We start from the raw sequence: 23253 nt of genomic DNA on the forward strand, positions 1-23253 counted from the left end.
CCAGAAAAGGAAAGGAAAGACGGAAGCTTTTGGGCCATTTTGGGTCTAGAAACGTTCTCAAATATTCCTACTTCTCCCAAAAAAGCGCAACGTGAAGTATTCCTACGCATGCTACTTCTCTAGGTAAGTGGCCATTAACACAGATTCCATTCATTATTACCATTACATGCTTAAACAATCGGTTCTTCTGCAACATAATGCAAATAAGCACCGAGCAACTTGGTACCCTGGATGTAGTTGCTCTTGTCGAGCTTTTCATTTATTGAGTGGGCAGCATCGGTGGAGCTACCCATCGGCAACAAAAGGACGTTCTTGCCGGTGGCTTGTTCAAATGTTAACGTTACTGGTATACTGTTGTTGTAATCATCAATGTTAGCTAATCGATTTAAGACAATAGATAAGGTCGGTGGTGAACGTACCTGCCTCCCTCTCGGGTCATATCTGGTTCCACTCCGAATACCTGCTTCACGGCTTTGCCTGCAGCAGTGAAATTCCAGTGCTTGGGGCTAGCTACCCACCACTTCCCATCGTGGAGAAGAGAGACGTCGATCGTATTCTTGGTGTTTAATTTAGCGGCTTCGCTGTTTATATAATCCTTAACGAGCCTTGTCACATCCTCGCTTTCCATATTGGGAACGGTTCTAATGGAGAATTTGCCAATGACTTTGGCAGGAATGACGGTTTTAGCTCCAGGAGCTGAGAAAGCGCCTTCGATACCGTGAACAGAGAGGGAAGGATAGCGCCACCTTGCCATAAGTGTCCTTTCCTTGGTCGGGTGGATGCTCGTTGTGCTACCGAGGGATTCGTGGAGGTCGTCCATGGAATAGCTAATTCCAGGGTATAATTGGGCCTCTACTTCGGTAACAGGAGCGACAAGATCCATAAGTCCAGGAACTTGAATGTTTCCCTGAGAGTCAACAAGTTTCGATAAGAGAGTGACCAAATCTGTCATGGGCTCGTGGGCAGAGCCACCAAACACTCCACTGTGAAGATCCTGGCCAGGTCCTGAGACTGTAATTGAGTAGTAATTGCAACCCCGTAAGCCGTAAGTCAAACATGGTTTCTCGGTCCCCAGCCAATAGTTGTCGGAGATGCAAACCGCATCAGCATCCTTGAAGAACTTCTTGCTTTCGGCGTGAATAAAATCATCCAAGCCCTCCGATCCATACTCCTCCATACCTTCGAAGCAGCAAAGCAGATTCACAGGAAATTCGACACCAGCTTTTTGATGTGCTTCTATGACATTGAGCCATCCAAGCACAGGGCCCTTGTCATCGGTGCTTCCTCGTCCAAACATTCTACCTTTTTCGTCGATGGTCAACTCGAATGGTTCGGTTGCCCAGCCGTCCTCTTTCAACGCAGGCTGAACGTCGTAGTGACCGTAAACCAGAATTGTGCGCTTGTTCTTATCGTTTCCGTAGCGAGCGATGACTACAGGTGGCAGATCAAGGTGCTCTTTTCCTGGCTGCTTTCCAAGTGGGCGTTGATGCACTTCAGCTCCGAGCCTTTCCAATTCGGAAGCGAGAAAGGCGCCCATCTAAGATATCCATACGTTCAGTACCATTTTCGTAATAACAGTTAAGAGAGATTCGCCTGCACACCTTGAATACATCTTTGCGGTGCTCGTCGGATGCCGAAATCGAAGGAATGGCAACGGCAGCGCGGAGGCCTATAACGTGGTCAATAAAGTGCAGAACCCTCCATTGTTTAGTACATACGTTCGATGAACGAGCCGGACAGCTCATCGACCCTATAAGGTAATCAGATTAGCCAGGATGAAAAACAAGGCTGACGGTCTTGACGCACTGCTTGAAGAAAGGTTCTAGTTGAGGAGCCATTTTAGAATCGCTAATGTGGCCGTAGAAGAAACGGCGATGAATTTGAGATTGTGCAGGTGTGCGAGAGTTGAACAATCCGAAGTGGCGCTGGCGCTTGGAGCAATAATTATAAGTCCTAGCAGGAAGGCGAAGTCTGAGGGGCAGGAAGGCGGGGACCATATCAGCGGTTGCATTGGAGAAGCAAGTGCGGCCTGTCACAGATCACAGATTATGCGAGATTGGCGTCAATACCGCGTACAACCGAGCTCTCACATCTACTTCTTATTTTGGCAGTTTACTCCGAATTCCGTGATTCTCTGGTTTTTTTTTTTTTTTTTTGGTTCTTGAGGTCGCCTGCATAGATCTGAACTGAACGCATAGAATGAATGCTTACTACAATTGTTGAGCACCCTTGGGCACGTACATACAGCCTCAAGTGCCGTTGTAGAGTCTAAATCACATACCAAGTCTGCCAATGACCCGTTTCCTAATTATATGCATAATTGGTTTATTTCTATTTTGTATGAACAATGCCTCTAAGCGTGATGTACAAGTGTATCAGAATTATGACGATTTCAGGATAGATCGCTGACACTATGCTGGATGATAAAAAATTACAAACAAAACCTTTGTAATACAGAGCTATGCCACAAAAGAAAAAGCCTTCTACTCGCGGCGTAGGCAAGAGAAGTAAATGTGTCGCATGCCCGTTGAAGTTGGATTTGGACCGCATCTGTATACACCTCATTCATCCCTGGCCCAGGCTTCCTTTCTTAGCTGTCGGTCTTCCCTTGCCATGCGCCGCTTGGCACCCCATCTCGACGTCACAGCCTCAAGCACCTTCTTCTGGAGCTCATACTTCTGCGGAATACCCTGACAGACCATATGAATAAAATTGGGCGAGCACTCGAAACGCCTCGCAAGCTTCCATTTACTCCACGTGACTGGGTCCTGCACTCGCAGTTTCTGGATCTCCATGACATCCTCTTTCGTCAGATGGTATTTCTTTTCTTGCGATTTCGTTGTTGCTGAAGCGAGGTTTTCGGGTGTTATGTCGTTGGAAAGTAAGGGAGTGGTTAGAGTCTTCCGCACATCACCCTCGGGCAGGAATTTGCTTGGAGTGTGGAATACGGTTGGAGCGCTGGAGGGGGGATTGAAGATGATTTGGTCATGCGGTTCATCGGAGGGTCGGAAAGAGGCGTCTGGTTTGATGCGTAGACGTCGTTTTGTGCGTTGATAGGAAGACTGATAGCGTCTCCCTACCACTGTGCCGGTTTCGCTCCAGGAAGGCAGGAGAAATGGGAGGGACACCAGGGGGCGCCGAATGGGGACAAGCATGGTCCTCATATCCATTGAATTGTAGTATCGCAAATTGTGTAGGTGGTAGTGAATGGAAGAGCTGCAGCGCGACGTATTAAATGGCTTGTTTCGAGGATAGGACGGAGGTTTGTTGAATTTTTGCAACTCACCAGCGTCGGTCAGTCGGTTAAAAAGAAAAATTCCCAAAACTACCAATTGTGGTATGGAGCAGAATTTAAAGAGTGTATAATACAACCACTCAAAGGCGGCGTGACTGATATTCGTCGCGAGGGTATAATTTACGTTGTTGACAGCGCCGAAGCTGGAGCCGACCTCAAAAATTGCAACTGCTCACGTGATCTTTCTGCTATTGGTTGGCGAGTATTGATTAGTCGGTTCTTGGCTTCCACCCTTGATTCCTGCTACTTAATGAGTGCTTATTCGAATCAACGAAGCAGATTAATTTAATGCAGCGTTTCAATAACGGACATTGATCATCTGTTCTACTCTAATGATTCGATTGATCTTTACAACAAGCCCAATCATTCCTAAGCAGTCATTCCGCATTGCCAGTGGGTCTTTTCGCGTTTGGCCGATGGAAACCGAGTGTCCGCGAAAACCCGCAGTTGTGCCTGTATATGCTCTACGTGGCTATCAAGTTTGTACGACTTATCCCAGGAAGAATACCCGGAGAACCGCTGTTGAAGAAGATTATATGTCGTTAGAACGTACATCTGCTTTTTCATAAAATTCGAGAAGGGGCACATGAACGACATGGCTGTTAAAGACACAAGTACTGGGCCGTCCTTGGTGCTTCGATAAGAATCTACCCAGCCCTTTGCTTCACTGCGTCTAATGCCTGGTGAAATCGACGTGCAAGCTCTTCCGGGTCTTCCAATCCTACACTAACCCGAACCAGATCAAAAGGAACATCAAAAGAAGAGGCCTGTGAGAGATGAGTCAGTCGAAGCTCATTGTACGGATGTCTTGCAAATGGCATGCTTACCCATGGAAGTTCGTTGTAATGGGCCAAGAGTGTATATGGTGAGCTAGAAGTACAGGTTTAGTATGTTTTAGATTTGGTTTGGGTGATGCTACTAATGCTACTAACCCTAATGTAAAATTGGTTCCTAGGCTAGGGCCCTTCAGGATCTCGAGTGTATCGAAGAAAATGATAGCATCCTCGGTTGAATGAAACGTCACGGAAAAGAGACCACCATAACCGCCGCTGGGATGTCTGAAAGCTTCGTAGAAAGGATTTGTTGGGCTGTGCTTGGGATAGTAGACATCCTTCACTGTAACATTATTAGCATTCGCTTATGAACAGGTGAGGGTCGCCCGCACCTAAAGGTGATGATTTGAGTATGCCCGTGACAAGTTCTGTTGTCGCATTGATTTTCTCGATCCTGGATACGAAGTCGCGACTGTTTCTTTCTAAGAAAACGGCATCCTCAACCCACAAATTATCCTCATAATTTGATTGAAATGCTGATTTGAGATCCTGAAAATACTGGCCCTGAGGATTAAGGACCGCGCTGCCACCCATAACGTTGCTATCGCCACTGAAGATCTTTGTCAGGCTGCTCACAACGACATCAGCATATGGTAAGACGTCCACATTGATAAAATTGCTGATAGTCTCGTCCACAACAATAGCAAAATCATATTTCTTTCCGAGCGCATGGATGCGTTTCAGATTCGGAGATTTTAACAATGGGTTTGAAGGGAACTCGGTAAACAATGCTAAAAATCTCTCGCCCTGTTCTAGACGCCTTTCCAAGTCATCAAGATCCTCGTCTGATCCGTAACCGTAGAATAAGCAGCCAGGGCCCCATTTCTCTAAAATCTTCAATGTATCGGTGTAAGGAAAGCCAAAACATATACTCCTTTTGCTGCCTCGGGCGCTCAAAACGTTTTGGTGTGTGTTGAATATAGAGTTCATGCCATTCGGGTACAGAAAAACATCGTCTTCGGTCAAGCCTGCCACTCTGCCATCAGAGGTATTGCTCTCCAATGCCTCGCTAAGGTCAACATTAGATCTCAGAGAACCTGTTATGCGCCTTCGAACCGCTCTCTTGGCATTATCTTCCAGTTTTGCATCGAGGTTACGGCCGAATCGTTCCTCAATGAATTGCGCATATTCCCGACCTTCGGGTGTACTCGTCGTCTTGGGCCCAGGGTCAACTTCCTTAAATGCAGATGTTCGTTGTTGATAACGTTTGGGACCTTTGGAGATCACTGGGCTATTGGCCCCCGACGTCTCTGCGCTGTCTTCCACGAGATAGCCATCCTTCAACGCGTTCATACAGAATTCACCCCGTCGACTCGAGACGCCGCTTCCAGCATGCTGCCATACCTGCTTGGAAATCCCATCATAACTCTTTGAGTGAATCACCGCATATAGCTTTGATATCACATCTTGGTTTCCACTTGACGCGGCTTTGGGAGACGGGATAAAGCGAGCGATGCGGGGCTTCGAGGAATCGCCGGCTGGTATTCTCGAGAGTAGGAACTCTTGACATAGCTCTGCGGTTTTCAGAGAAGGAAAGAGCATGGCTGACTCAAGCTCTGGGTTTCCGACGCGCTGTAGGACCTCTTTTGCGAGGGACTGGATCAAAGGATGCACAAAAAACCGTGGATAGCCACATTTCATGCGACTCATAACCCAGTCCGCTCCTTCCTCGTATCCGATATTGCTCTTCCATGTTGGAAGGGAAACACTGACTGCCTTGGGAGCATTGTTAGCGCTTGTCTGTGAAGTGGAAAGTGACAACGATGGTCTGCACAAAAATAACTTACATGATCAGTGTTCGGGGGGACTGTCCCTCCGATCGCCTGGAGCATCTTGGTATAGTTACAGGAAACCTGTGGTGTTAAAAGCCGGCGTCGCTTCACTGTGAATCTGATCCTTTTCCAAATTCCTTAACGACTCAATGGCAAGGGCTCTTGTATGGGGGGATATCTTTTAGTGAATAAACCCGCAGCCGATTTCGGTCGCCGTAGTGGGGTCAGTGAGTCACTGGGCCTCAATTGAAATTATTATTATCCAGGAACAAACAACAGGCCAATTGAGGAGCTCAGTATGATTAAGAGACTTGGTGTTTGCATTAAGCTGCAGCCATCAGTGTTGTGTTCAGCAATTTCTAGCAATGACTACCTACATACAAACAACTAGAAATATCTAGCACTGGCAGCAACTCCTCTTACAGGACTCCAACCAATGGCGTTTGAACACAGTGATTGCTGTACTGAGAGCCAGCGTCAATCCAGAACCACAGCCTGCTATGTCGACAAAACCATACCTCCATTATAATCATATATAATCATATAATAATAGGACGAAGGCAGCTTTGACATCATCCATTTCGACGATTTGATTTTCATCTCGCCGCCGATTGGCCAGAGCATGTCTTGGCAGGTGGTCTATCCCGCTCGCTATTCCATAAACGGCAGGCGGTGTGAGAGACCCAGTATAATTTTTCCTCAGCCCGAAATCAAAATATGAATTCCTGCTGTGATTGAAGGTCCTTGGTACAGGCATAGGCAAGGCCAGGATTCTCTGACGGGGGACTGTTACAGGAGCCTATTCCCGTGAAAATGTCGGACCATCATTCCAAAAGACGGAAACTGAACGACACGGATGTTACGGTCACAGATCGAGACCAATCTAAACAAACCGGTGTGCAAGAAAGCAACCATGGCTCTGACAAGCCTACAGCTCAATCATCTTTCCCAGAACGGTCACAGAGGCGAGAAAGTCGTTTCCTATCAGGCCAAGCCGCAGAAATAGGGAAAGCAACAGGGCTATCCAAGTCGGCCCTCTTCAAGCTTCAAACCGACGAGCTGCTTGCCGAGCTCAGGCCGAATTACGATGACTATGTCTCGCATATTCAAAGTGTTTTGCGAAAGGTTAAAGACACAATATACCAAACTCCCAGTCGCTTGGAAACTCAACCATGCGTTGCTCAGAAGGAAATGCGAAATGCATATAAAATCATCGTGCCATTTCCACACCCGACTCCTGACGAAAGCTCCCGATACCCGATGTCATTCCTCCCTCCGACTGATGTGAATGTTGTTGGAAGTCTATATCTGCGCGCAGGAATGCACGCGACCGAGGTTCTGATCGTTGACTTGGCCGTGACTATGCCCTCGGCCATTTTCCAACCAAAAGACTTTCGAAATTACCGATACTTTCATAAACGAGCTTACTATATTGCATGCATTGCTGCCAGTCTACAAAAGGGGAATTTTCCATTTACACTGCACTACAGCCATCAGGATGGAGATAGCTTGCGCCCCATTATCGTCATGGAGCCTTCCGAAGATAAACCGAGCAATTCATTCCTCCATCCATTCCGTATCCGTATCGTAACAACTGTCGACGATGACGCTTTCCCTCTTTCACATACTCTTCCACATAAGAACAACATTCGAAATACGACCTCAGATGATCAACAATCGCCCGGTGAGGAGAAATTGGGCTTATTCTACAATGCTGCGCTACGATCTGATATCACAGTTGTGCAATATCAGAAGTGGCTCCAATCTGCAATGAAAAAAAATGAGTCTATGAGAGATGCGTGCACACTTGGACAGATATGGCTGCAACAACGAGGCTTTGGGTCTTCATTAGAGAACGGAGGCTTCGGTAGCTTTGAGTGGATGGTCCTCCTGGGTCTTTTGTTCGAGGGCGGCGGTGCCAGCGGTAAACCTGTTCTCATGTCTTCCTACAGCGGCTACCAAATATTTAAAGCGACACTACAATTTTTATCCGCAAGAGACCTCACACACCCTCTGTCTCTATTCACTAACGACGTGAAATTTCCCGCTGGAGAACCCGTCCTATACGACGGCAAAAGAGGATTGAACATATTATACAAGATGACGGCCTGGTCGTACAAGTTGCTTCGTCACGAATGCAAACTAGCTTTGTCTCTTCTCAATGATCCACTATTTGATAATTTCAATAAGGTCTTCATTCTTCAAACTGACGACCCGATGTTGAAATTTGACCGCTTAGTGCGCCTTACCCCTCCGCAGAAACCTGTTGGGTCGTTATCTCTTCTTGGATACCAGAATCATGTCAACAACATATTAGAAAGATCACTGGGCGACAGAGTAAAGGCCATTCACATTTGGACAAAATCTCCATCATCCTGGAAGCTCACTTCGGATAGAGCAAATCGAGTGCTCCAAGATCATATCTATATCGGGCTGCAACTGGATCCTGAGAATACTGACCGTCTCATCGACCATGGACCCTCGGTGGAGATGCAGGATGAGGCTCAATCGTACCGAGAATTTTGGGGTGAAAAGGCAGAGCTGAGACGGTTTCGAGACGGAAGGATCCTCGAAAGTCTAGTATGGTCAGAAGAAGAGCCTGTGGTAGACCAAATCTTGGTTTACGCACTCTGTCGTCACCTAGAAATTCCCAGAGAATCAATTAGTTGCATTGGAGGTGAATTCGACAAGGCATTGCAGCGGTTTTCGCGTTTTCATAGCCACACGCCTGCTCTGTTTCAAAAATTCCACGATGCTTTTCAATCTCTGCAGTCATCTCTCCAAAATATGGACGATATCCCTCTGTCGATTAGACAACTTCTGCCCGCCAGCGCCGCCTTGAGAAACACTGCCATTGCTTTGGGGCCTGATGGTATAGAGAGAATACCCGTGGACATCATCCTTCAACTTGAAAGCTCTGCCAAATGGCCCGACAACTTGGTTGGTATTCAGATGACAAAAGTAGCCTTCCTCGAACGAATCGGTGATCTGCTTAAGGAAAACGATGCTATTCAGTCGTTCAGAGTCGGTCTTGAGAATGAAAGTAGACCCTTGATGAATCAAGCCTTTCTGGATATTATACATACAAGTGGACTAATTTTTCGGTTGAGAATTCACCATGATCGAGAAGCGACATTACTTGAGCGGAAGCTCAAGGAAGGAAATACCAATGGTCGCCTGAAAGAAAATGCTGCAGCCGCACTCTCCGAATATAAAAAGGTATTCGTTCAATCTCCCCGCCTGACACAGACGATCAAAACCCTTTCTACACGATCTCCACTCTTATCACCTACAATCCGCCTCATGAAACACTGGTTCAACTCTCAACTTCTCTCGTACGTTACGGAAGAGTTCGTGGAACTTATCACTATAAACTCCTTTGTCTCACTTCATCCCTGGGATCCACCATCAAGCTTAATGAGCGGATTCTACCGGACTCTCACGCTACTATCAAAGTGGAACTGGCAACAAGAGCCGCTTATCTTGAACATGGGGGGCCTTGATTCCAGCGATATAAAGACAATCGAAACCCGGTTTTTAGCCTGGCGAAACATCGACCCTGCAATGAAAAAGGTTGCCATGGTCATTGCATCCGATATTGACCAAGAAGGCGTTACATGGACACTCAATGAACGCCCACCCAAGGTTGTAGCCAGCCACATCTCGCGATTAGCGCAGGCAGCCGTCGAGGCACTCAGTAAACAGCCAGATGATGTCCCTCTCGACAGTCTTTTCAAACCACGTTTAGCGTCCTACGATTTCCTGATCTATCTCGACCAGAAACAGGTTAATGCTAGCAGCAAGAATGCAGTCAAATTTAAAAACCTCAGTTTGCCAGCGGCAGACGTGTCTCAGTTGCAGAATATTGGCAGATTGTATCTTGACGAACTGAAAGTTCTTTTTGGGAATTGTGCGCTTTTCTTCTACAATAATGATCAATGTGCAGTTATCGCAGGCCTTTGGAAGCCGGATTCTGCCACACCTAAATCTTTTAGTCTTAGAGCTGCCTATTCGACCAGCCCGGCTGCCGATGTGAAAACGGACCAGGATCTTGGAGTAGTCCTTAACAAGAAGTCTATTCTCAATGAGATTGCAAGACTAGGAGGGCCCTTGGTTCATAGAATTGAATGCAGAGGGAATTAAATAGGAGGGCGTGTTTAAAGTATCAACAATGTATGACATTTATAAAAGTATAACTATATTAAACATTTCAATTTTGCAAAGCTCGCGTCTGCTTTGTGACTTTCCCAGACGGCTGATGTGTAGAGAACGAGCAGTATTTGTCCTTGATCGAAACAACCTCGTAGGTGCCTTCGTCGGATATTTTGATTGTCTTTTTGTGTTCGTATGATACATCATGCTTGATGTCTAGGATTTCGGGTTTCTCGCCTCTTCTGGCATTTGAGCTTCGGGTGTAACTGGACAGATTTAGCATCATAAATAATAAAGTTGAGTATGTTTTATATAGAGTACTTACGTAAATTCGAATGGTGGAGTTCCCCAAAATTCGAAGCTCATTTCAGCCTCTCCACCTTCATGAATGTCAACGACACTCTCACGTCCCTTGCTGATCTTGACGCTGGGCATTTCGTGGATGATCTTGCTTATATTCTTATGCGCTTGACAGCGGCCGCTCGCGCTGTCACTCACAGCCGTAATGGTGAATTGACCGGGCTGTTCGGCGATACGTTTGAAAGTCGTCGAATGCGAAGTTGCCTTTCTCTCTATGCCGTTGAAAGTATAGAAGACTTCGAATGGCGCGTGTCCGGAAAGTGAAAATGAGAGTCGTTCCCCAACGCAATAATCAGATTGAGACTCAAGGGGTATGATTGTTGGAACATCTGAAACTGCGACGCGGACAGAAGACAGATCGCGGTCAAACGTTCGCTGACAGCCGCGAGAGTCTCCCACTCTATGAATGCTAACCACATGCTGGCCCAGTTCTAGATGTCGTCGTGGTATAGGAAGTCTGTGCTTGTTTGTTTTGATCGGGCCCACAGATACGATTTCGGGCTTGGAACTTGAATGGTGCTTGATGGAGATGTCGAGATAGAATGGCGGTTGCCCCTCGAGGACTATCGGTATCAGTTCGTCACCGTCACTGTCCTCCTTGCAAAAGGCGTAAATATGACCAGGGGATTCAAAGCGAGCAGACGGCAACGCGTTGACTGTTTGAGCGACTTTAATTGAATGACCTCCTTTTGGGTCAAAATCATAAAGGTAATCCGAAACATCGGTGATTTCGTAGAAGTAATCTCCAGGTTTTGTGGTGTCAAGTACCAACGAAGTGACACTCGAAACACTCTTCAAGTTATGTTTTTTCACCGCAGATGTTCCATGGTCGCCTTTCTGGTAGTGCTCATATTTAACATTAAAGGGAGGTCTGCCTGCCAACTTGAGCTCCAGAATGTCATCATCGCCTTGACAGACGCTGCGTTTCGAGACATCCTCCTCAACTCCAGTGCGTCCTGATAAAGAAACAGAAGGCCGTGGAAGCCAATCTATTTCAAACGTACTCGCGGATTGATCAATACTTCCAGGGCAAGTTTCATCAAAAACCTCCACCAGCTCGTAGCGTCCATTTTGGGAAACGGAGATAACCCCGTTTTCATCCCAGATCTTCTTTACAACGAGTTGAGCAGAGTTCGAATCCATATTGCGATATTTGACTCTCCAAGGCGCCTGGCCACTCAATCTCAGCGGTAACTCCACGACTGAGTTCTGCAACGCAAGTACAGTCCTTTTCTCGTCAATCATTCCAAACCCTGCACGAGGCTTTTTCGGTCGAACTTGAACTGGGAAGTCTTCTTTCAAAACACGTTTACAGTTTGATCGATCTGTCACACTGGTCAATGAGATAACGTGTTCTCCTCCACTAAGCAAGGGCCCTGTGGTGATTGTAGCTACGCGATCATCGCTTTGCAGCTCGTGTTTAGTTTTTTTGCCATTGTGAGCAATTTCGTATTGTAGTAACCAAGGAGATTCACCAGCAAAAAGGACGTCAAGGGAAACTGATTCGCCAAAGCAACTCTCCAGTGGTTTTTTGTCATCTTGAAATTGGGCGGATGCTGGAGGCTTCACGTCTTGTTCTAGAATTGGCACTTTGCCTTGTATATCACGGCGTTCGTATATGCTGTCAGAGATGTCGAGGAAGCGGTATCGATAGTAGCCAGCTACAGTAGGTGTGAAATCCAGTTGTCCTCGGAGTCCGTCCACGATGTAAGTATTGATGACTGGACCATTTGCAGCATCGATAGCATACCGCAGGCGAAAGGGTGGGGACCCAACTAAATCCAGATCAACGAGAAGGCCCACCGAATTGTTCGCACACTTGTCAAAGATTTTCTCGTAGCGAACAGACAGGGACGGTTCAGGGGGTTATGCAATAGGCACGATGATGGTTCTAAGATCTCCCCTGAACAGTAGCGGCTCGAGACAGAATCTAGCGAGTACCATCCGGGTTCTTTGATTTTTGGTAGGTTGTCTAGATTCTTCAGTGACATATGCTGAAGGTTCGATAGGCTCTTGGACGGTTCCCACTCCTCGGAGTTAGAATACGAGTAGGTTATTCGCATGGGCGTATCGCCACTGTAATCTTTTCCAGTGGAGTGAAAATGAAGGGGAAATTCTGTGGAAACTCCCTTTGCAATTTTGAGAAATTTCTGGGCATTGCAACCTAGAAGGGAGAGCCTAGGACGCTCGTGAACGGATAGTTGATGCCATTGCAGCAATCCTTTTCCTGATGAATCATCATTGTCGGTCGAATAATTGGCAATATTACCGTAGGCGTCATGAACCTCCTCGATTGCGTAAATCCAATCTCCACCAGTATTCAAAGACTCGTTCAACGAAATTTGCAGCTTCTGACTCTGGGCCCAGACGGGAACCGGTACTTCTGAGTCAATGAGAAGTCCAGATAACTTCCGACTAACTGCAAAAGGGGAATTGCTCTCGGATTGTATGTTCTGGAATGAAAAGCCACCGTCTAGTCCATTTATCTTGCGACTATATTTGATTTTGAGAGGTGGCGATCCCTCTACCTCGAGAGTTATGTCGGATAAATCTCCTTTGCATCTATCGCTTTGAACTGTTTTCGGTATGGCTCTAGGGCAGACATTGATCAAGGTATCAGACACCTTGATTTGGACGTCCAAATCGGACTCATCAACAACTCGACTCAAGCGATATATTCCCGGTTTCTTTACTTCGTATAGAAAGTCAATGTTTGTAACAGATGATTTCTGCTTCTCTAGTTGATTTTTCATTTGTTTCAAGTGCTTTTTTTGGAGACTGAGAGTTTCATTTTCACCTGTGCTCAGATCAAAACGTAATATTTCGACAGATTTAGGTATGGATTGGTAGATGTGAATCGGAAGATAAACGGAATTGTGCTGCGTGTCTAGACACAACGGTGACAAGTCAGGATTTAAAACAGCTGACCTATACAGTTTGACTAGTTAGCGGTTGTAAAAGCAGCATTGCAGATTCACCAACCCTTCTGGAAGAATATGTATGATCTGTCTACCCAAAATCAATGACGTGTTGTGAATGATGTCGGCAGGTTTAACGCTGCGTTCCGATATAGATAACTCGCGGTCGTAAAACGATTTGAAAAGAACCGTCGCCCATGCACCAACAGGTAGCTTGAAGCTTGTTAGCCAGGTGCTATGGACGATAGAGTAATCATCAGAGGTAGCACCTACAGGAATCCGGAACATCAAAAAAACATTGGCTGCTAAATGGAGCAAAAATATCGTAAGAAAGGTCGGAAACGTCCACTCTAGCCAGGGTATTCTCAAAGCCTGAATGCCAAAAAGAAAGACTCCATCAATAAATCCCCATTTCAAGAACAGCCATGTCGAATCGAGCTCGTTGAACGCTCCCCAAGAGTCATATATCCGCCAAGCCCCCAGCGCAACATAAAGAGCAGCGACATATAAGCGTTGCGACGGCGCGTCGACTACTCGAACAGGAATAAGGGGTCCATCGCCTCCATTATTCAAAGCCGGCTGGGAGCCTCCCATGTTCGCATCTTTCAGCTTCGGAACGAATGGCGACGCATTGCGGCCGCGCGAAGCTCCTGCTGTTTGCGGGGTCTGGGGGAAGGCAGATCGGAGTCGGGGAGTGCCATTCATTGCATTTCGATACCACACTATGCAAGTGATTCCTGTCCGTTGGGTTTCGAGGTCTGGGACACTGGGTATGTAAGGATCTCGGGCCCCGCCCTTGATTGGCAATGTGGGTGCAAGGTGCGTGAGTGGCAATACCAGAACTGAAAATGTAGTTCTTTGCCAAATCGACCGGTGCAGGACCCGGGTCAATCGCCGTGTACGTCTGGTTGAGACGAAGGCTGGAGGCCGTGTGGCTAGGAAGATAATAGAAGATAATAATTTTGGAGGTGCTCACCGCGTTTGATTTTGGCCCAGCGCGTCGGCCGCAGCACAAGCTTCGGCCAATCAGAGAACAATGCAGTGATGCCCTTCACCACCGTCATAATTATTATCTTATTGTCACCGGCACCAATTGTCACACCAACGGCAAAATGATCATTGATCTTGGGCAACACTTGCAGGTCTTTGGGGAAAGCCGTACCAGTTTCAACGTTTATCTTTGCAGCCACGTCATCCCACAGCAATGATCTCAATCTGATGCAGCAAACTGCCGTGTATATTATTAGATCATAGATATCAGGGGCAGCATGAGGCGGCGAAATCGCCTTGCAACTAGTGAATCCAGTGTCGATACAGCCACCAACGGCATGGCCACACTCTCTGGACTTATAGAGAGGCAGTCATGGAATGGATTCTGTGAGATTGAATCAGAACCAGTGAGTAAACTAGAATGCCTTCAGTCTCTGCGTCCAACTCACCGAACATGTGCTAGTCCCTATTCAACGTCATGCTTCGCGAATTTGGCGTCGAAGGAGTGAATGTGCAGGAAGTGGTATCATTAGATAAGGAGATTATGGATCTCTTACCGCACGTCCTCCACGCTGCTTCTTTATACCCGTTCTCTTCTAACCTGGGCGTTTTCTACAGTAAGCCAGTATATGGCTTAATTTTCCTCTTTCGTTGGCAGGAAGACAACCCTGAGAAACAGGAAGCAAGCTGTCCAGACGGCGTATGGTTTGCTAACCAGGTATTTTGGGCGATTCTCGGGGTTTTGTGTCTCGTTTGTTCTCGACTGACTCTGGAAAGACAGCTAGCAATGCATGTGCTAGTGTAGCATTATTAAACATTGTCAATAATATTGAGGGTATTCGCCTAGGGGACAATTTGACCAACTTTAAAAACTTCACAATGCCCTTTACCCCAGCTTTACGGGGCGACGCAGTAGCCAATTTTGAGTTTGTGAAAAGGATACATAATTCGTTTGCACGGTACGATCTCCAACGTCTAATATTGTCTTCTGTTACTGATCATTTTACAGTTCCATGGACATTTTGAATTCAGACCTTCTGCTCAAAGACGAAGCTAAGAATATGTCCAGCAAAGGTAAAAAACATGAAGATAACGAGTCATCCGAGGCTGGCTTTCATTTCATTGCATTTGTACCTGCCAAGGGTCGAGTCTGGAAATTCGACGGCTTGGAGCGACAGCCTCAAGATCTTGGTACGTTCTATGATGTTTAATGACGGAATACAATTATTAACACCCATCAAGCGCCATGTACAGACGACGACTGGTTAGATCAAGTTCGAGCCCACCTTATTAGCCGAATTGAGGGATATGAAGAAGACCAGATCGAATTCTCAGTCTTGAGTCTCGTACGAGATCCGCTTCGAGCCCGCGTCGAGAAGTTGGCTTTGAATGTGAGGCGACTGCAGGCTATCCGCACCTGTTTTACTACTTCTCTGCGGAGCTCTGCGGAAGAGACATTGGGTGATGCCCCTGGAATTGTGCTGCTCGGCCCGGACACCTCATTGGGCCTGACACAGGATATCTTGGATCTCGTTGGGGATCCGAGAGACGAAATAGATACATACAACAGATGTAGTTGTAACGAGCTTTCTAGTGAATATTCCCGCTTGGTTGTGGAGCAACAGGATATTCTTATGTCAATCAGAGAGGAAATGCAATCACGCCAAAGTGACGATGAGAATGCTGAGGGGAGGCGGCATGATTACTCGTCGGCTGTGGAGTATTGGGCCCGCGCATTGATACAGAAAGGCAATCTTCGCGAATTGATAGAATGAGTTGGTTTTGACTAAATATGAATGAGGACTTGTAGTATTTTCTATAATTAGGACCTTATTAGGTTCTGGCGCGTGTTGCATTTAACTAAGGTTATACGCTCAATTAGTGGTCGAGTAAATATTAGCTGAGAATGACCAATGATATATATTTCATCTGACATGGCTCAATAAAAAAAATAAGACAACCACCAATCACATCTAGATGTCATTGATATATAGGAATCTGATACTAAAAGTAAACGACCCCCCAATTGTCCCTAGATACAATAACCCGACTTTCTTGACACGTCTAAACTCACCAGCCGTCAAAATCCCACCAAGAAATATACACAAACAAACCCGACCATCCACCCGTCGCGTGCAGCAACAAGATTGTCAAGCAAGGAGTGCACGCTACAACCTCCCTGTACTCTCAGAAATGACAGAACCACGCGGCACATGAGCATAATCTAGCGCTATGGATGCTGACTCCGAGGTCCAAATTGATCTTATGATACTCGACTATTTATGCTGCAAAGCGATTTTCGAGATCCTCACCAAGCGGACCGCGGAGCTTTCCGCAAAACAGACACCTGTGGACACAGACCTATTGACGATATTTGACAGTAGGATTGATTACTTACACCCAGCCCATATAACCTATAACATCAAATTCTAACCAGTATTCTGCAGCCTGGAGAACCCTATCATCCACCAAACATGCTGGCACAGAGATACCCCGTGACCTGCAGGCAAAAATGCACTTGATAACCTTCACAACATTATTTGTCAATAGGTTGCGCGGTTCCAATTGGAACGGCTCGCCAGATATTCTCCGATGGCGCGAGCAGAACTCGCAAGAAGCAAGTGGGCACTTCAGCACCATCGACGAGAGTAAATTGAGGCCTCTCACGCCCGAGCAAATCTCAGATATCGCTCAGATGTCCGCAAACTACGAAATTATGCGGAAAGAGCTCAAAATACCGGACTATGATCGTCTTGTAGACGTTCATCAGATCACTACTCTACTTGGGATATTGCCAGATTTGTTGAGCCTCTATGCAGTCCTATCGAGGGTGCCACCGCCAATGAATCATTGGAAAATAGTCGCCAGATTCATACTCCAAGCTGTGCTCGAGCAATACTCTTTGTTTGGAAGGGCGTCGCCGGATATGATAGAGAAGGTTTTTAAATGGGCTGATGCGACCCTCAACTGGGGAGGTCTCGATGAGTGGGCGATTCTGAGAACAGAAATGCTCAACCTATTACAACCGGATGAAGAGCAGTCTCTGAAAGGCCATCTTGAGTATCTTACGAAACAGTTCTCGGTGTTTGAGTTTGAAGCAATGGTTATAATGCATATACGGACAATCCTCGGGGACCTGAAAACACCGGTATTGGTGAAGATGGAGATGGGGGAGTTGGGTTGACTGGGAGAAAGAGATTTCGCTCAATTTTCGATATTTTGTGGTGCATTTGTTTTGAATAGGCGTTGGGATTTCTTGGGATGCGCGATAATTCTATGTGAGGTAGAAATAGAATACATATTAATATATCTGGACGCATTCGTGTGAAATGCACATGGATCGCAAATATATTTCTACACTACAAGAACATTCTAAACAAACAGCGAAGGCGTATAGGCAAACAAGGGCAGGAGATACTGCTCTAGATCTTCTAGAATCAGACTTCCACGATTTCCCACGCGAAGCTTGATATAAAATGGTACGCATCAGAGATGACCTCCCGTAAGACCTTAACCCAACAGCATCCGTCGAGGATCCTCAATGTACTCCTTGACCTGAAGAAATGGTGGTTAGCAAATGATTTCTTGCCAAATAGGTTAATATTTGGGACAGCCAACCTTCACGAGGAATGTGACTGCTTCTCGACCGTCAAGCAGGCGGTGATCGTAGGTCAGGGCCAGATACATCATCTACAATATAATGTCAGTATAGGAATATACAAATGTTCAAGGTTCAAACATACTGGTCGAATTTCAATTTTTCCGTTAACAACCACAGGCTTATCCTTGATGGCATGAAGTCCGAGAACAGCTATTTCAATCAGAAGACTATCCCATTACGGTTCCGACACAGAAGTTACGTACCTGTTTGAGGCAAGTTGATAATAGGTGTTCCCATGAGGGAGCCAAAAACACCACCCTACAACGTCAAGTTTAGTAATCTGCGTGCTAGTGAAATAATAAGCGCATACGTTACTGATGGTGAATGTGCCACCGGCCATATCCTCGATCGTCAATTTGTTATCACGAGCCTGGCAGACATGTTAGAAAGTAGTAACAATAATCAAAGATGTGAGTCTTATACCTTCTTGCCTAGATCAGCGATGGCTTTTTCAATGCCCACCAAATCCATGGTCTCTGCATTTCGGACCACAGGGGTGACAAGTCCCTTTTCTGTCGCGACAGCAACACTGATATCTACATAGTCGCGGTACACGATGGTATCACCTCCGTTAGGGCCTTCGATGGATGCATTGACGGCTGGAAGCTCTTTCATGGCAAGAACACAGGCGCGGGAGAAGGCGCTCATAAACCCGAGCTTCACGCCAGTCTTCTTCAAAACATCGTCTTTATACAATTTACGGAATTCCATGAGAGAAGACATGTCTACTTCGTTGAATGTTGTGAGAGAAGCTGCGGTGTTCTGGGATTGCTTGAGGCGTTCGGCAATGCGTAGTCGCATACGGTTCATTTTGACCTAATAACGTCAGCACCTTTGAACGAGCAAACCCGTCTAGCAGAGATGATAACATACACGTCGCTCTTCACGCAAGCCTGCTTTCACGGGCTCGGCGGTTGGTTGTTTAAGGGCTGTGGTCTCTTGAGGTTTTTTCTCAGGCTGCTTCTGGCTAGGAGCCTCCTGTTGCTTAGGAGGTTGCGACTCTTGGGGTCTCGACGTTTCTGGTGCTTTCTTCTCCTCTGATTTGGGAGCAGATTGTTCTTGTGAAGCTTGCTTTGGTGCCTCGGCTTCTGGGCTTTTAGAGCCGCCTCCCGATCCAGGCTCGAGCTTGACAATCTCCTGGCCAACTGTGACAGTATCCTCCTCGTTGACGAGGAACTCTTTGATAGTACCAGATTCGGGGGCATTGACGGAGACATCGATCTGCGATGGAACAATGAGTAAGCTAGGTAAGACTAGGACATAAAACCTAAGCAAGCAGAAAGTTACCTTATCGGTTTCAATGGTGGCAATTTCTTCGTCGCGCTCTACAAAGTCGCCAACCTCTACACAATCCTGGTTAGAGATTTCGAATGAGACTCAGCCCGCTAAAGCTTACGTTTTGAGAATTGTTTCAAAGTGCCCTCTGTAATTGACTCCGCCATCTCCGGGACTTTCACAATTGTATCCGCTAAACGTGGGCAATTAGGTATGATTCACACGAGAGGCCAGACCTGCACGAACCATAATAGCGGACTTGCCGTTGTTCGTAAACATTCAGTTTCGGGGTAACAGAAGATTGTATGCTTAAAGCGCATCAGTCAGATAATACTCCAAACAAGGGAGGTAAATTGGCAGTACCTAGTGAAGCACAATGGTTTCCGAGAGGTGGGAGCTCTTGGAGAACACAATGCGGAGGAAGAGAGATATCTTGAAACCTGCAAGAGCGCGAAAGACCTCTTTGAATTGAAAGCAGTCCTCCGAAGGCTTTGCTCTGGCAAGCGGAGCAAGTGAGATCGCGAGGCCATAGTGGACATCTGTATGCAATGAGCTTTTGCCTTGGCAGCAAGGTAAAAAAACACGAGACCTTGGTTGCTATTGGCCAATAGCGCTGGGCGACTATTATAAAACAGAAAAGGAAACCAAAAAGAAAAACCAAAGTCCTCTTTTCAGGGGTGGATGAGCCACAAGTATTCACGGAAAGTTGTCACGGCAAAAGCGAAGAGAAGTGTTCTCTAGCATGGCAATGCAATAGGATGGATCCTACTACGTAGCCGGCAATCCGAGTAATTGACGCAGCCGCAGCCCGCCAACCCGAACAGCCCAATTAATCCAGCCTTCCCGGCCAACTACGGTGTCCTGCAGCTCCACTCCTGCAGTAATCCTCGAAATACTACAGCGAACACTACGCGACCGCTACAAAAGACGCAAACAACCTCTCATCGTGCGCAGTCCAATTGGTGTTAGTAACCAGCGAGCTTTTGCCGTTCTCTTTAGCGCCTTGGATTCATTCTGACATTGACTCGCAGCCGAACCCTGACGTGCACGATGTCCCTCAACCCTGCAGCGTAGGTGCTGGCCAGAGACAACATCCGTTCTACACAAGCTAAGCAAGCACCCACAGGTCATTATATCGCCGGTGCTTAAAAGCATCGCTAGATTGGTCCGTCCAGAGATCAATTTGGCGAGGTCAGGCCGTTTACATTCGATCTCTCTTCGACGCCAACCGAGACGTTCGGGATCCTCGTCAACAGAAGGTGATTATAGCAATCCCCTGGATAAGATGGACACGCTGCTAAAGCGCAAGGAGCAGATTCTACTTCGCGAAACAGAGAAGCTTCTTGAGAATTGGAAACACCCAGACCCTTACCGTGCTCCTACAGCACCAGGAGGTAGGATCATCCCTGTGCGAGAATATGGGACACCTCTAATATCCACAGGCTCGAAATACGAAAGAAACCTGCCCGCCCGCGATTTGCCATGTAAGTCAACATGATCCATGCATTATCATGTTATGAAATTATATGTTAATACAGGATGTTTGATTCTAGACGCCGAAGCGCCAGGAGCTCATTAAGATGCATATGAAAATGTGATGCAGATACCTCTCATAGCTCCTCGATACTGTATTAGAATAGCAAATACTTTGAAATATAAAGCTCTATAAGCTCATATACAAACAAATCTGACAAGTGGAAAACAACTAGAATCTCGGAAGGATTGTATTTCTAAAGTGCTACTTTATCACCATGTCGGATTTGGTGAGAATACCCTTTCTCGAGCTGCTAGCAGAGAGACCATGTCCGCAGACATAATATACAACCGTTGAAAAAAAAAAAAGCAGAGCCATGAATGTGTCCAGTCCAGAACCCCATTACCTCGTCAATAATTGATCCAAACCACGCCGAAACGAAAAAAGAAAATAAGAAAAAGAAACTATTTAGAGCTCTTGGCTCGGGTTCTTGCCGCTCTTGGGGGTTTTCTTGGGGAGCAGGTCTGGAACGTGTTAGACGCGTCATTTAGATTGCAGGGCAGATATCAAACATACTTTGGTGGATATTGGGGAGAACACCACCCTGGGCGATAGTGACGTGACCCAGGAGCTTGTTCAATTCCTCATCGTTACGGATGGCGAGCTGAAGATGACGGGGAATGATACGGGTCTTCTTGTTGTCACGAGCAGCATTGCCAGCCAACTCGAGAATTTCGGCTGCAAGGTATTCGAGGACAGCAGCCAAGTAGACGGGAGCACCTTGATGGGGTCAGCTAAGAACATATAGCGCGTCGATTACAATTCGAACATACCGGCACCAACACGCTGAGCGTAGTTGCCCTTGCGCAGAAGACGGTGAACACGACCAACTGGGAAAGCAAGGCCAGCCTTGGAAGAACGCCTACAAACGAAATCAGTAAATAGATGATGTCTCGGCGATGAAATCACTTACGACTGGGCGTTCTTGCTACCGCTAGCCTTTCCGCCAGATTTGCCTCCAGTCATTTTGATAGATTTAAGGGTTGTTATTGATGTTTGGTTGAAAATAGAGCGACAAGACGCGTGAAGCTGGGCGAAGATGGAGGTTGAACGTGGATGGAAAAGTAACAAAACAAAGGTCGGGGTGGGATGAAGAGAGACGAGCAGACGTTTATAAGAATGCGGCTTGCGTGACGTTGCCAGCAGGAGCCGCCCTCCAGATCAACTTCTCGCTTAGATCGGCTGTCCAATCATTGGCAGAATCAGACGCGTCAACGCGCATCACTTCCGGAAAGACCTCCCCCGCTGCGTGCTGTCATTGGCCCGCTGTGCGCCAAAACAAGTCAAGTGCCGTACCAGCGCCTGATACCGGCCATGACGAGGGGCCATGTGGGGCAGAGCGCCGGAATCACAGCCTAACGGGCAAAAGTGGCGGAATAATCATACGGATCATACGCAGCCATTACTGTATGGAAATTCCGGCTCCTTAGATCACCCAGCCATTTACTAGGCCACTATAAGTACACAGCACTCCCCGGCATCTGCGCAGCTCCCTTCTCTCTTCCTATCTCATTCATCCGTCGCGTACACACCCCCTCGACCCTACCTCCAGCATCATCAACTACTTTTAATTTCTCATCCCAAACATATCCAACTCCATCAAAATGCCTCCCAAAGCTGCTGCTAAGACCCCCACCACCGCCGGCAAGGCCCCCGCTGGCAAGGCTCCTGCTGAGAAGAAGGAAGCTGGCAAGAAGACCGCCACTGCCCCCGGCGAGAAGAAGAAGCGCGGCAAGACACGCAAGGAGACTTACTCTTCTTACATCTACAAAGGTTAGCAGCACGCGTTTTCCGATATTTTGCATGTTTACTGACGCGTCAATTTCAGTCCTCAAGCAAGTTCACCCTGATACTGGTATCTCCACTCGCGCCATGTCCATCCTCAACTCATTCGTGAATGGTATGTTGTCAAAGCTGGTCCAAAATGACGCGTTTTTTGTATACTAATTCTCGTCAAGACATCTTCGAGCGCGTCGCTACTGAGGCTTCCAAGCTCGCTTCATACAACAAGAAATCCACCATCTCCTCCAGGGAGATTCAGACCTCTGTCCGTCTCATCCTGCCCGGTGAATTGGCCAAGCACGCCGTTTCGGAAGGAACAAAGGCTGTTACCAAGTATTCTTCGTCTGCCAAATAGGCGTTTGTCAATTATAACTTTTCTTGCTCTTTTATTGTACTTTTTAGCTGCTTCGGACTCTGTGAAATCGAGGCGGCGGGTTACCGGGTGTTCGTGGGTTTCTAATGCGTCATGGGATGGTTCTTTTTTCTTTATTTGGCCGGATGATTTTACGGTTGCAATTCACATGTGGTGAACGTGGGGTATCATACCGCGGGATTGGACTTGATCGGACAGTCTCAGTCTGTTAGAAATTCAATTCAAGCTTTAGCTTTAGTGCATACATTATATTCCACGTCCACTTTCGCCTTGCGCGTTCGCGCTGTTCTATTGTAGGTGATATGGAT

General features: G+C 46.8%; 11 protein-coding genes across 11 annotated transcripts; 5 read left to right on the forward strand and 6 right to left on the reverse strand.

Annotated features, from left to right (window-relative positions):
- Nucleotides 1-170: 170 nt before the first annotated feature.
- On the reverse strand, nucleotides 171-1838 carry BGW36DRAFT_309522 (putative glutamate carboxypeptidase; the record flags this gene model as incomplete). Its single annotated transcript, XM_046212413.1, has 5 exons — nucleotides 171-351; nucleotides 420-1537; nucleotides 1602-1669; nucleotides 1719-1750; nucleotides 1807-1838. 5 exons carry the CDS (start codon nucleotides 1836-1838, stop codon nucleotides 171-173), a joined length of 1431 nt encoding a protein of 476 aa, XP_046065357.1.
- Nucleotides 1839-2561: 723 nt separating this feature from the next.
- BGW36DRAFT_309328 (putative 60S ribosomal protein L20) lies at nucleotides 2562-3164 on the reverse strand (the record flags this gene model as incomplete). Its single annotated transcript, XM_046212397.1, has 1 exon — nucleotides 2562-3164. One exon carries the CDS (start codon nucleotides 3162-3164, stop codon nucleotides 2562-2564), a length of 603 nt encoding a protein of 200 aa, XP_046065358.1.
- A 778-nt stretch (nucleotides 3165-3942) lies between these two features.
- BGW36DRAFT_309622 (putative cystathionine gamma-synthase) lies at nucleotides 3943-5960 on the reverse strand (the record flags this gene model as incomplete). Its single annotated transcript, XM_046212420.1, has 5 exons — nucleotides 3943-4062; nucleotides 4123-4165; nucleotides 4228-4411; nucleotides 4461-5844; nucleotides 5916-5960. 5 exons carry the CDS (start codon nucleotides 5958-5960, stop codon nucleotides 3943-3945), a joined length of 1776 nt encoding a protein of 591 aa, XP_046065359.1.
- A 319-nt stretch (nucleotides 5961-6279) lies between these two features.
- Nucleotides 6280-10094, forward strand: BGW36DRAFT_392380 (pre-rRNA processing protein Utp22). Its single transcript, XM_046217690.1, has one exon. The coding sequence runs from the start codon at nucleotides 6714-6716 to the stop codon at nucleotides 10041-10043; it is 3330 nt and encodes a 1109-aa protein (XP_046065360.1). The 5' UTR covers nucleotides 6280-6713; the 3' UTR covers nucleotides 10044-10094.
- A 16-nt stretch (nucleotides 10095-10110) lies between these two features.
- BGW36DRAFT_402381 (putative nuclear envelope pore membrane protein) lies at nucleotides 10111-14035 on the reverse strand (the record flags this gene model as incomplete). Its single annotated transcript, XM_046218857.1, has 5 exons — nucleotides 10111-10318; nucleotides 10378-12245; nucleotides 12338-13340; nucleotides 13395-13543; nucleotides 13604-14035. The coding sequence occupies 5 exons, from the start codon at nucleotides 14033-14035 to the stop codon at nucleotides 10111-10113; spliced, it is 3660 nt and encodes a 1219-aa protein (XP_046065361.1).
- Nucleotides 14036-14598: 563 nt separating this feature from the next.
- BGW36DRAFT_434176 (ubiquitin C-terminal hydrolase 37) lies at nucleotides 14599-16095 on the forward strand (the record flags this gene model as incomplete). Its single annotated transcript, XM_046221382.1, has 5 exons — nucleotides 14599-14727; nucleotides 14784-15038; nucleotides 15098-15279; nucleotides 15330-15511; nucleotides 15563-16095. The coding sequence occupies 5 exons, from the start codon at nucleotides 14599-14601 to the stop codon at nucleotides 16093-16095; spliced, it is 1281 nt and encodes a 426-aa protein (XP_046065362.1).
- Nucleotides 16096-16293: 198 nt separating this feature from the next.
- On the forward strand, nucleotides 16294-17504 carry BGW36DRAFT_353045 (uncharacterized protein; the record flags this gene model as incomplete). Its single annotated transcript, XM_046213400.1, has 3 exons — nucleotides 16294-16700; nucleotides 16768-16968; nucleotides 17047-17504. The coding sequence occupies exons 1-3, from the start codon at nucleotides 16553-16555 to the stop codon at nucleotides 17502-17504; spliced, it is 807 nt and encodes a 268-aa protein (XP_046065363.1). The 5' UTR covers nucleotides 16294-16552.
- On the reverse strand, nucleotides 17411-20014 carry BGW36DRAFT_392388 (uncharacterized protein). The gene is made up of 12 exons (XM_046217691.1): nucleotides 19846-20014; nucleotides 19620-19795; nucleotides 19503-19564; nucleotides 19378-19449; nucleotides 19269-19324; nucleotides 18855-19202; nucleotides 18405-18797; nucleotides 18292-18351; nucleotides 18185-18239; nucleotides 18064-18131; nucleotides 17939-18010; nucleotides 17411-17875 (listed from the first exon to the last, which is right to left on the reverse strand). Exons 2-12 carry the CDS (start codon nucleotides 19793-19795, stop codon nucleotides 17831-17833), a joined length of 1407 nt encoding a protein of 468 aa, XP_046065364.1. The 5' UTR covers nucleotides 19846-20014; the 3' UTR covers nucleotides 17411-17830.
- Nucleotides 20015-20065: 51 nt separating this feature from the next.
- BGW36DRAFT_81578 (uncharacterized protein) lies at nucleotides 20066-20973 on the forward strand. The gene is made up of 6 exons (XM_046222608.1): nucleotides 20066-20220; nucleotides 20288-20326; nucleotides 20383-20515; nucleotides 20572-20650; nucleotides 20699-20740; nucleotides 20810-20973. Exons 2-6 carry the CDS (start codon nucleotides 20307-20309, stop codon nucleotides 20833-20835), a joined length of 300 nt encoding a protein of 99 aa, XP_046065365.1. The 5' UTR covers nucleotides 20066-20220; nucleotides 20288-20306; the 3' UTR covers nucleotides 20836-20973.
- A 225-nt stretch (nucleotides 20974-21198) lies between these two features.
- Nucleotides 21199-21756, reverse strand: BGW36DRAFT_309478 (histone-fold-containing protein; the record flags this gene model as incomplete). The annotated part of the gene is made up of 4 exons (XM_046212406.1): nucleotides 21199-21254; nucleotides 21307-21510; nucleotides 21564-21652; nucleotides 21704-21756. 4 exons carry the CDS (start codon nucleotides 21754-21756, stop codon nucleotides 21199-21201), a joined length of 402 nt encoding a protein of 133 aa, XP_046065366.1.
- Nucleotides 21757-22299: 543 nt separating this feature from the next.
- Nucleotides 22300-23198, forward strand: BGW36DRAFT_392404 (histone-fold-containing protein). The gene is made up of 3 exons (XM_046217692.1): nucleotides 22300-22563; nucleotides 22619-22690; nucleotides 22749-23198. The coding sequence occupies exons 1-3, from the start codon at nucleotides 22395-22397 to the stop codon at nucleotides 22925-22927; spliced, it is 420 nt and encodes a 139-aa protein (XP_046065367.1). The 5' UTR covers nucleotides 22300-22394; the 3' UTR covers nucleotides 22928-23198.
- Nucleotides 23199-23253: the final 55 nt, after the last annotated feature.

Source organism: Talaromyces proteolyticus (genome assembly GCF_021365285.1).
Source record: "Talaromyces proteolyticus strain PMI_201 chromosome Unknown BGW36scaffold_17, whole genome shotgun sequence".
NCBI lineage: Eukaryota > Fungi > Ascomycota > Eurotiomycetes > Eurotiales > Trichocomaceae > Talaromyces > Talaromyces proteolyticus.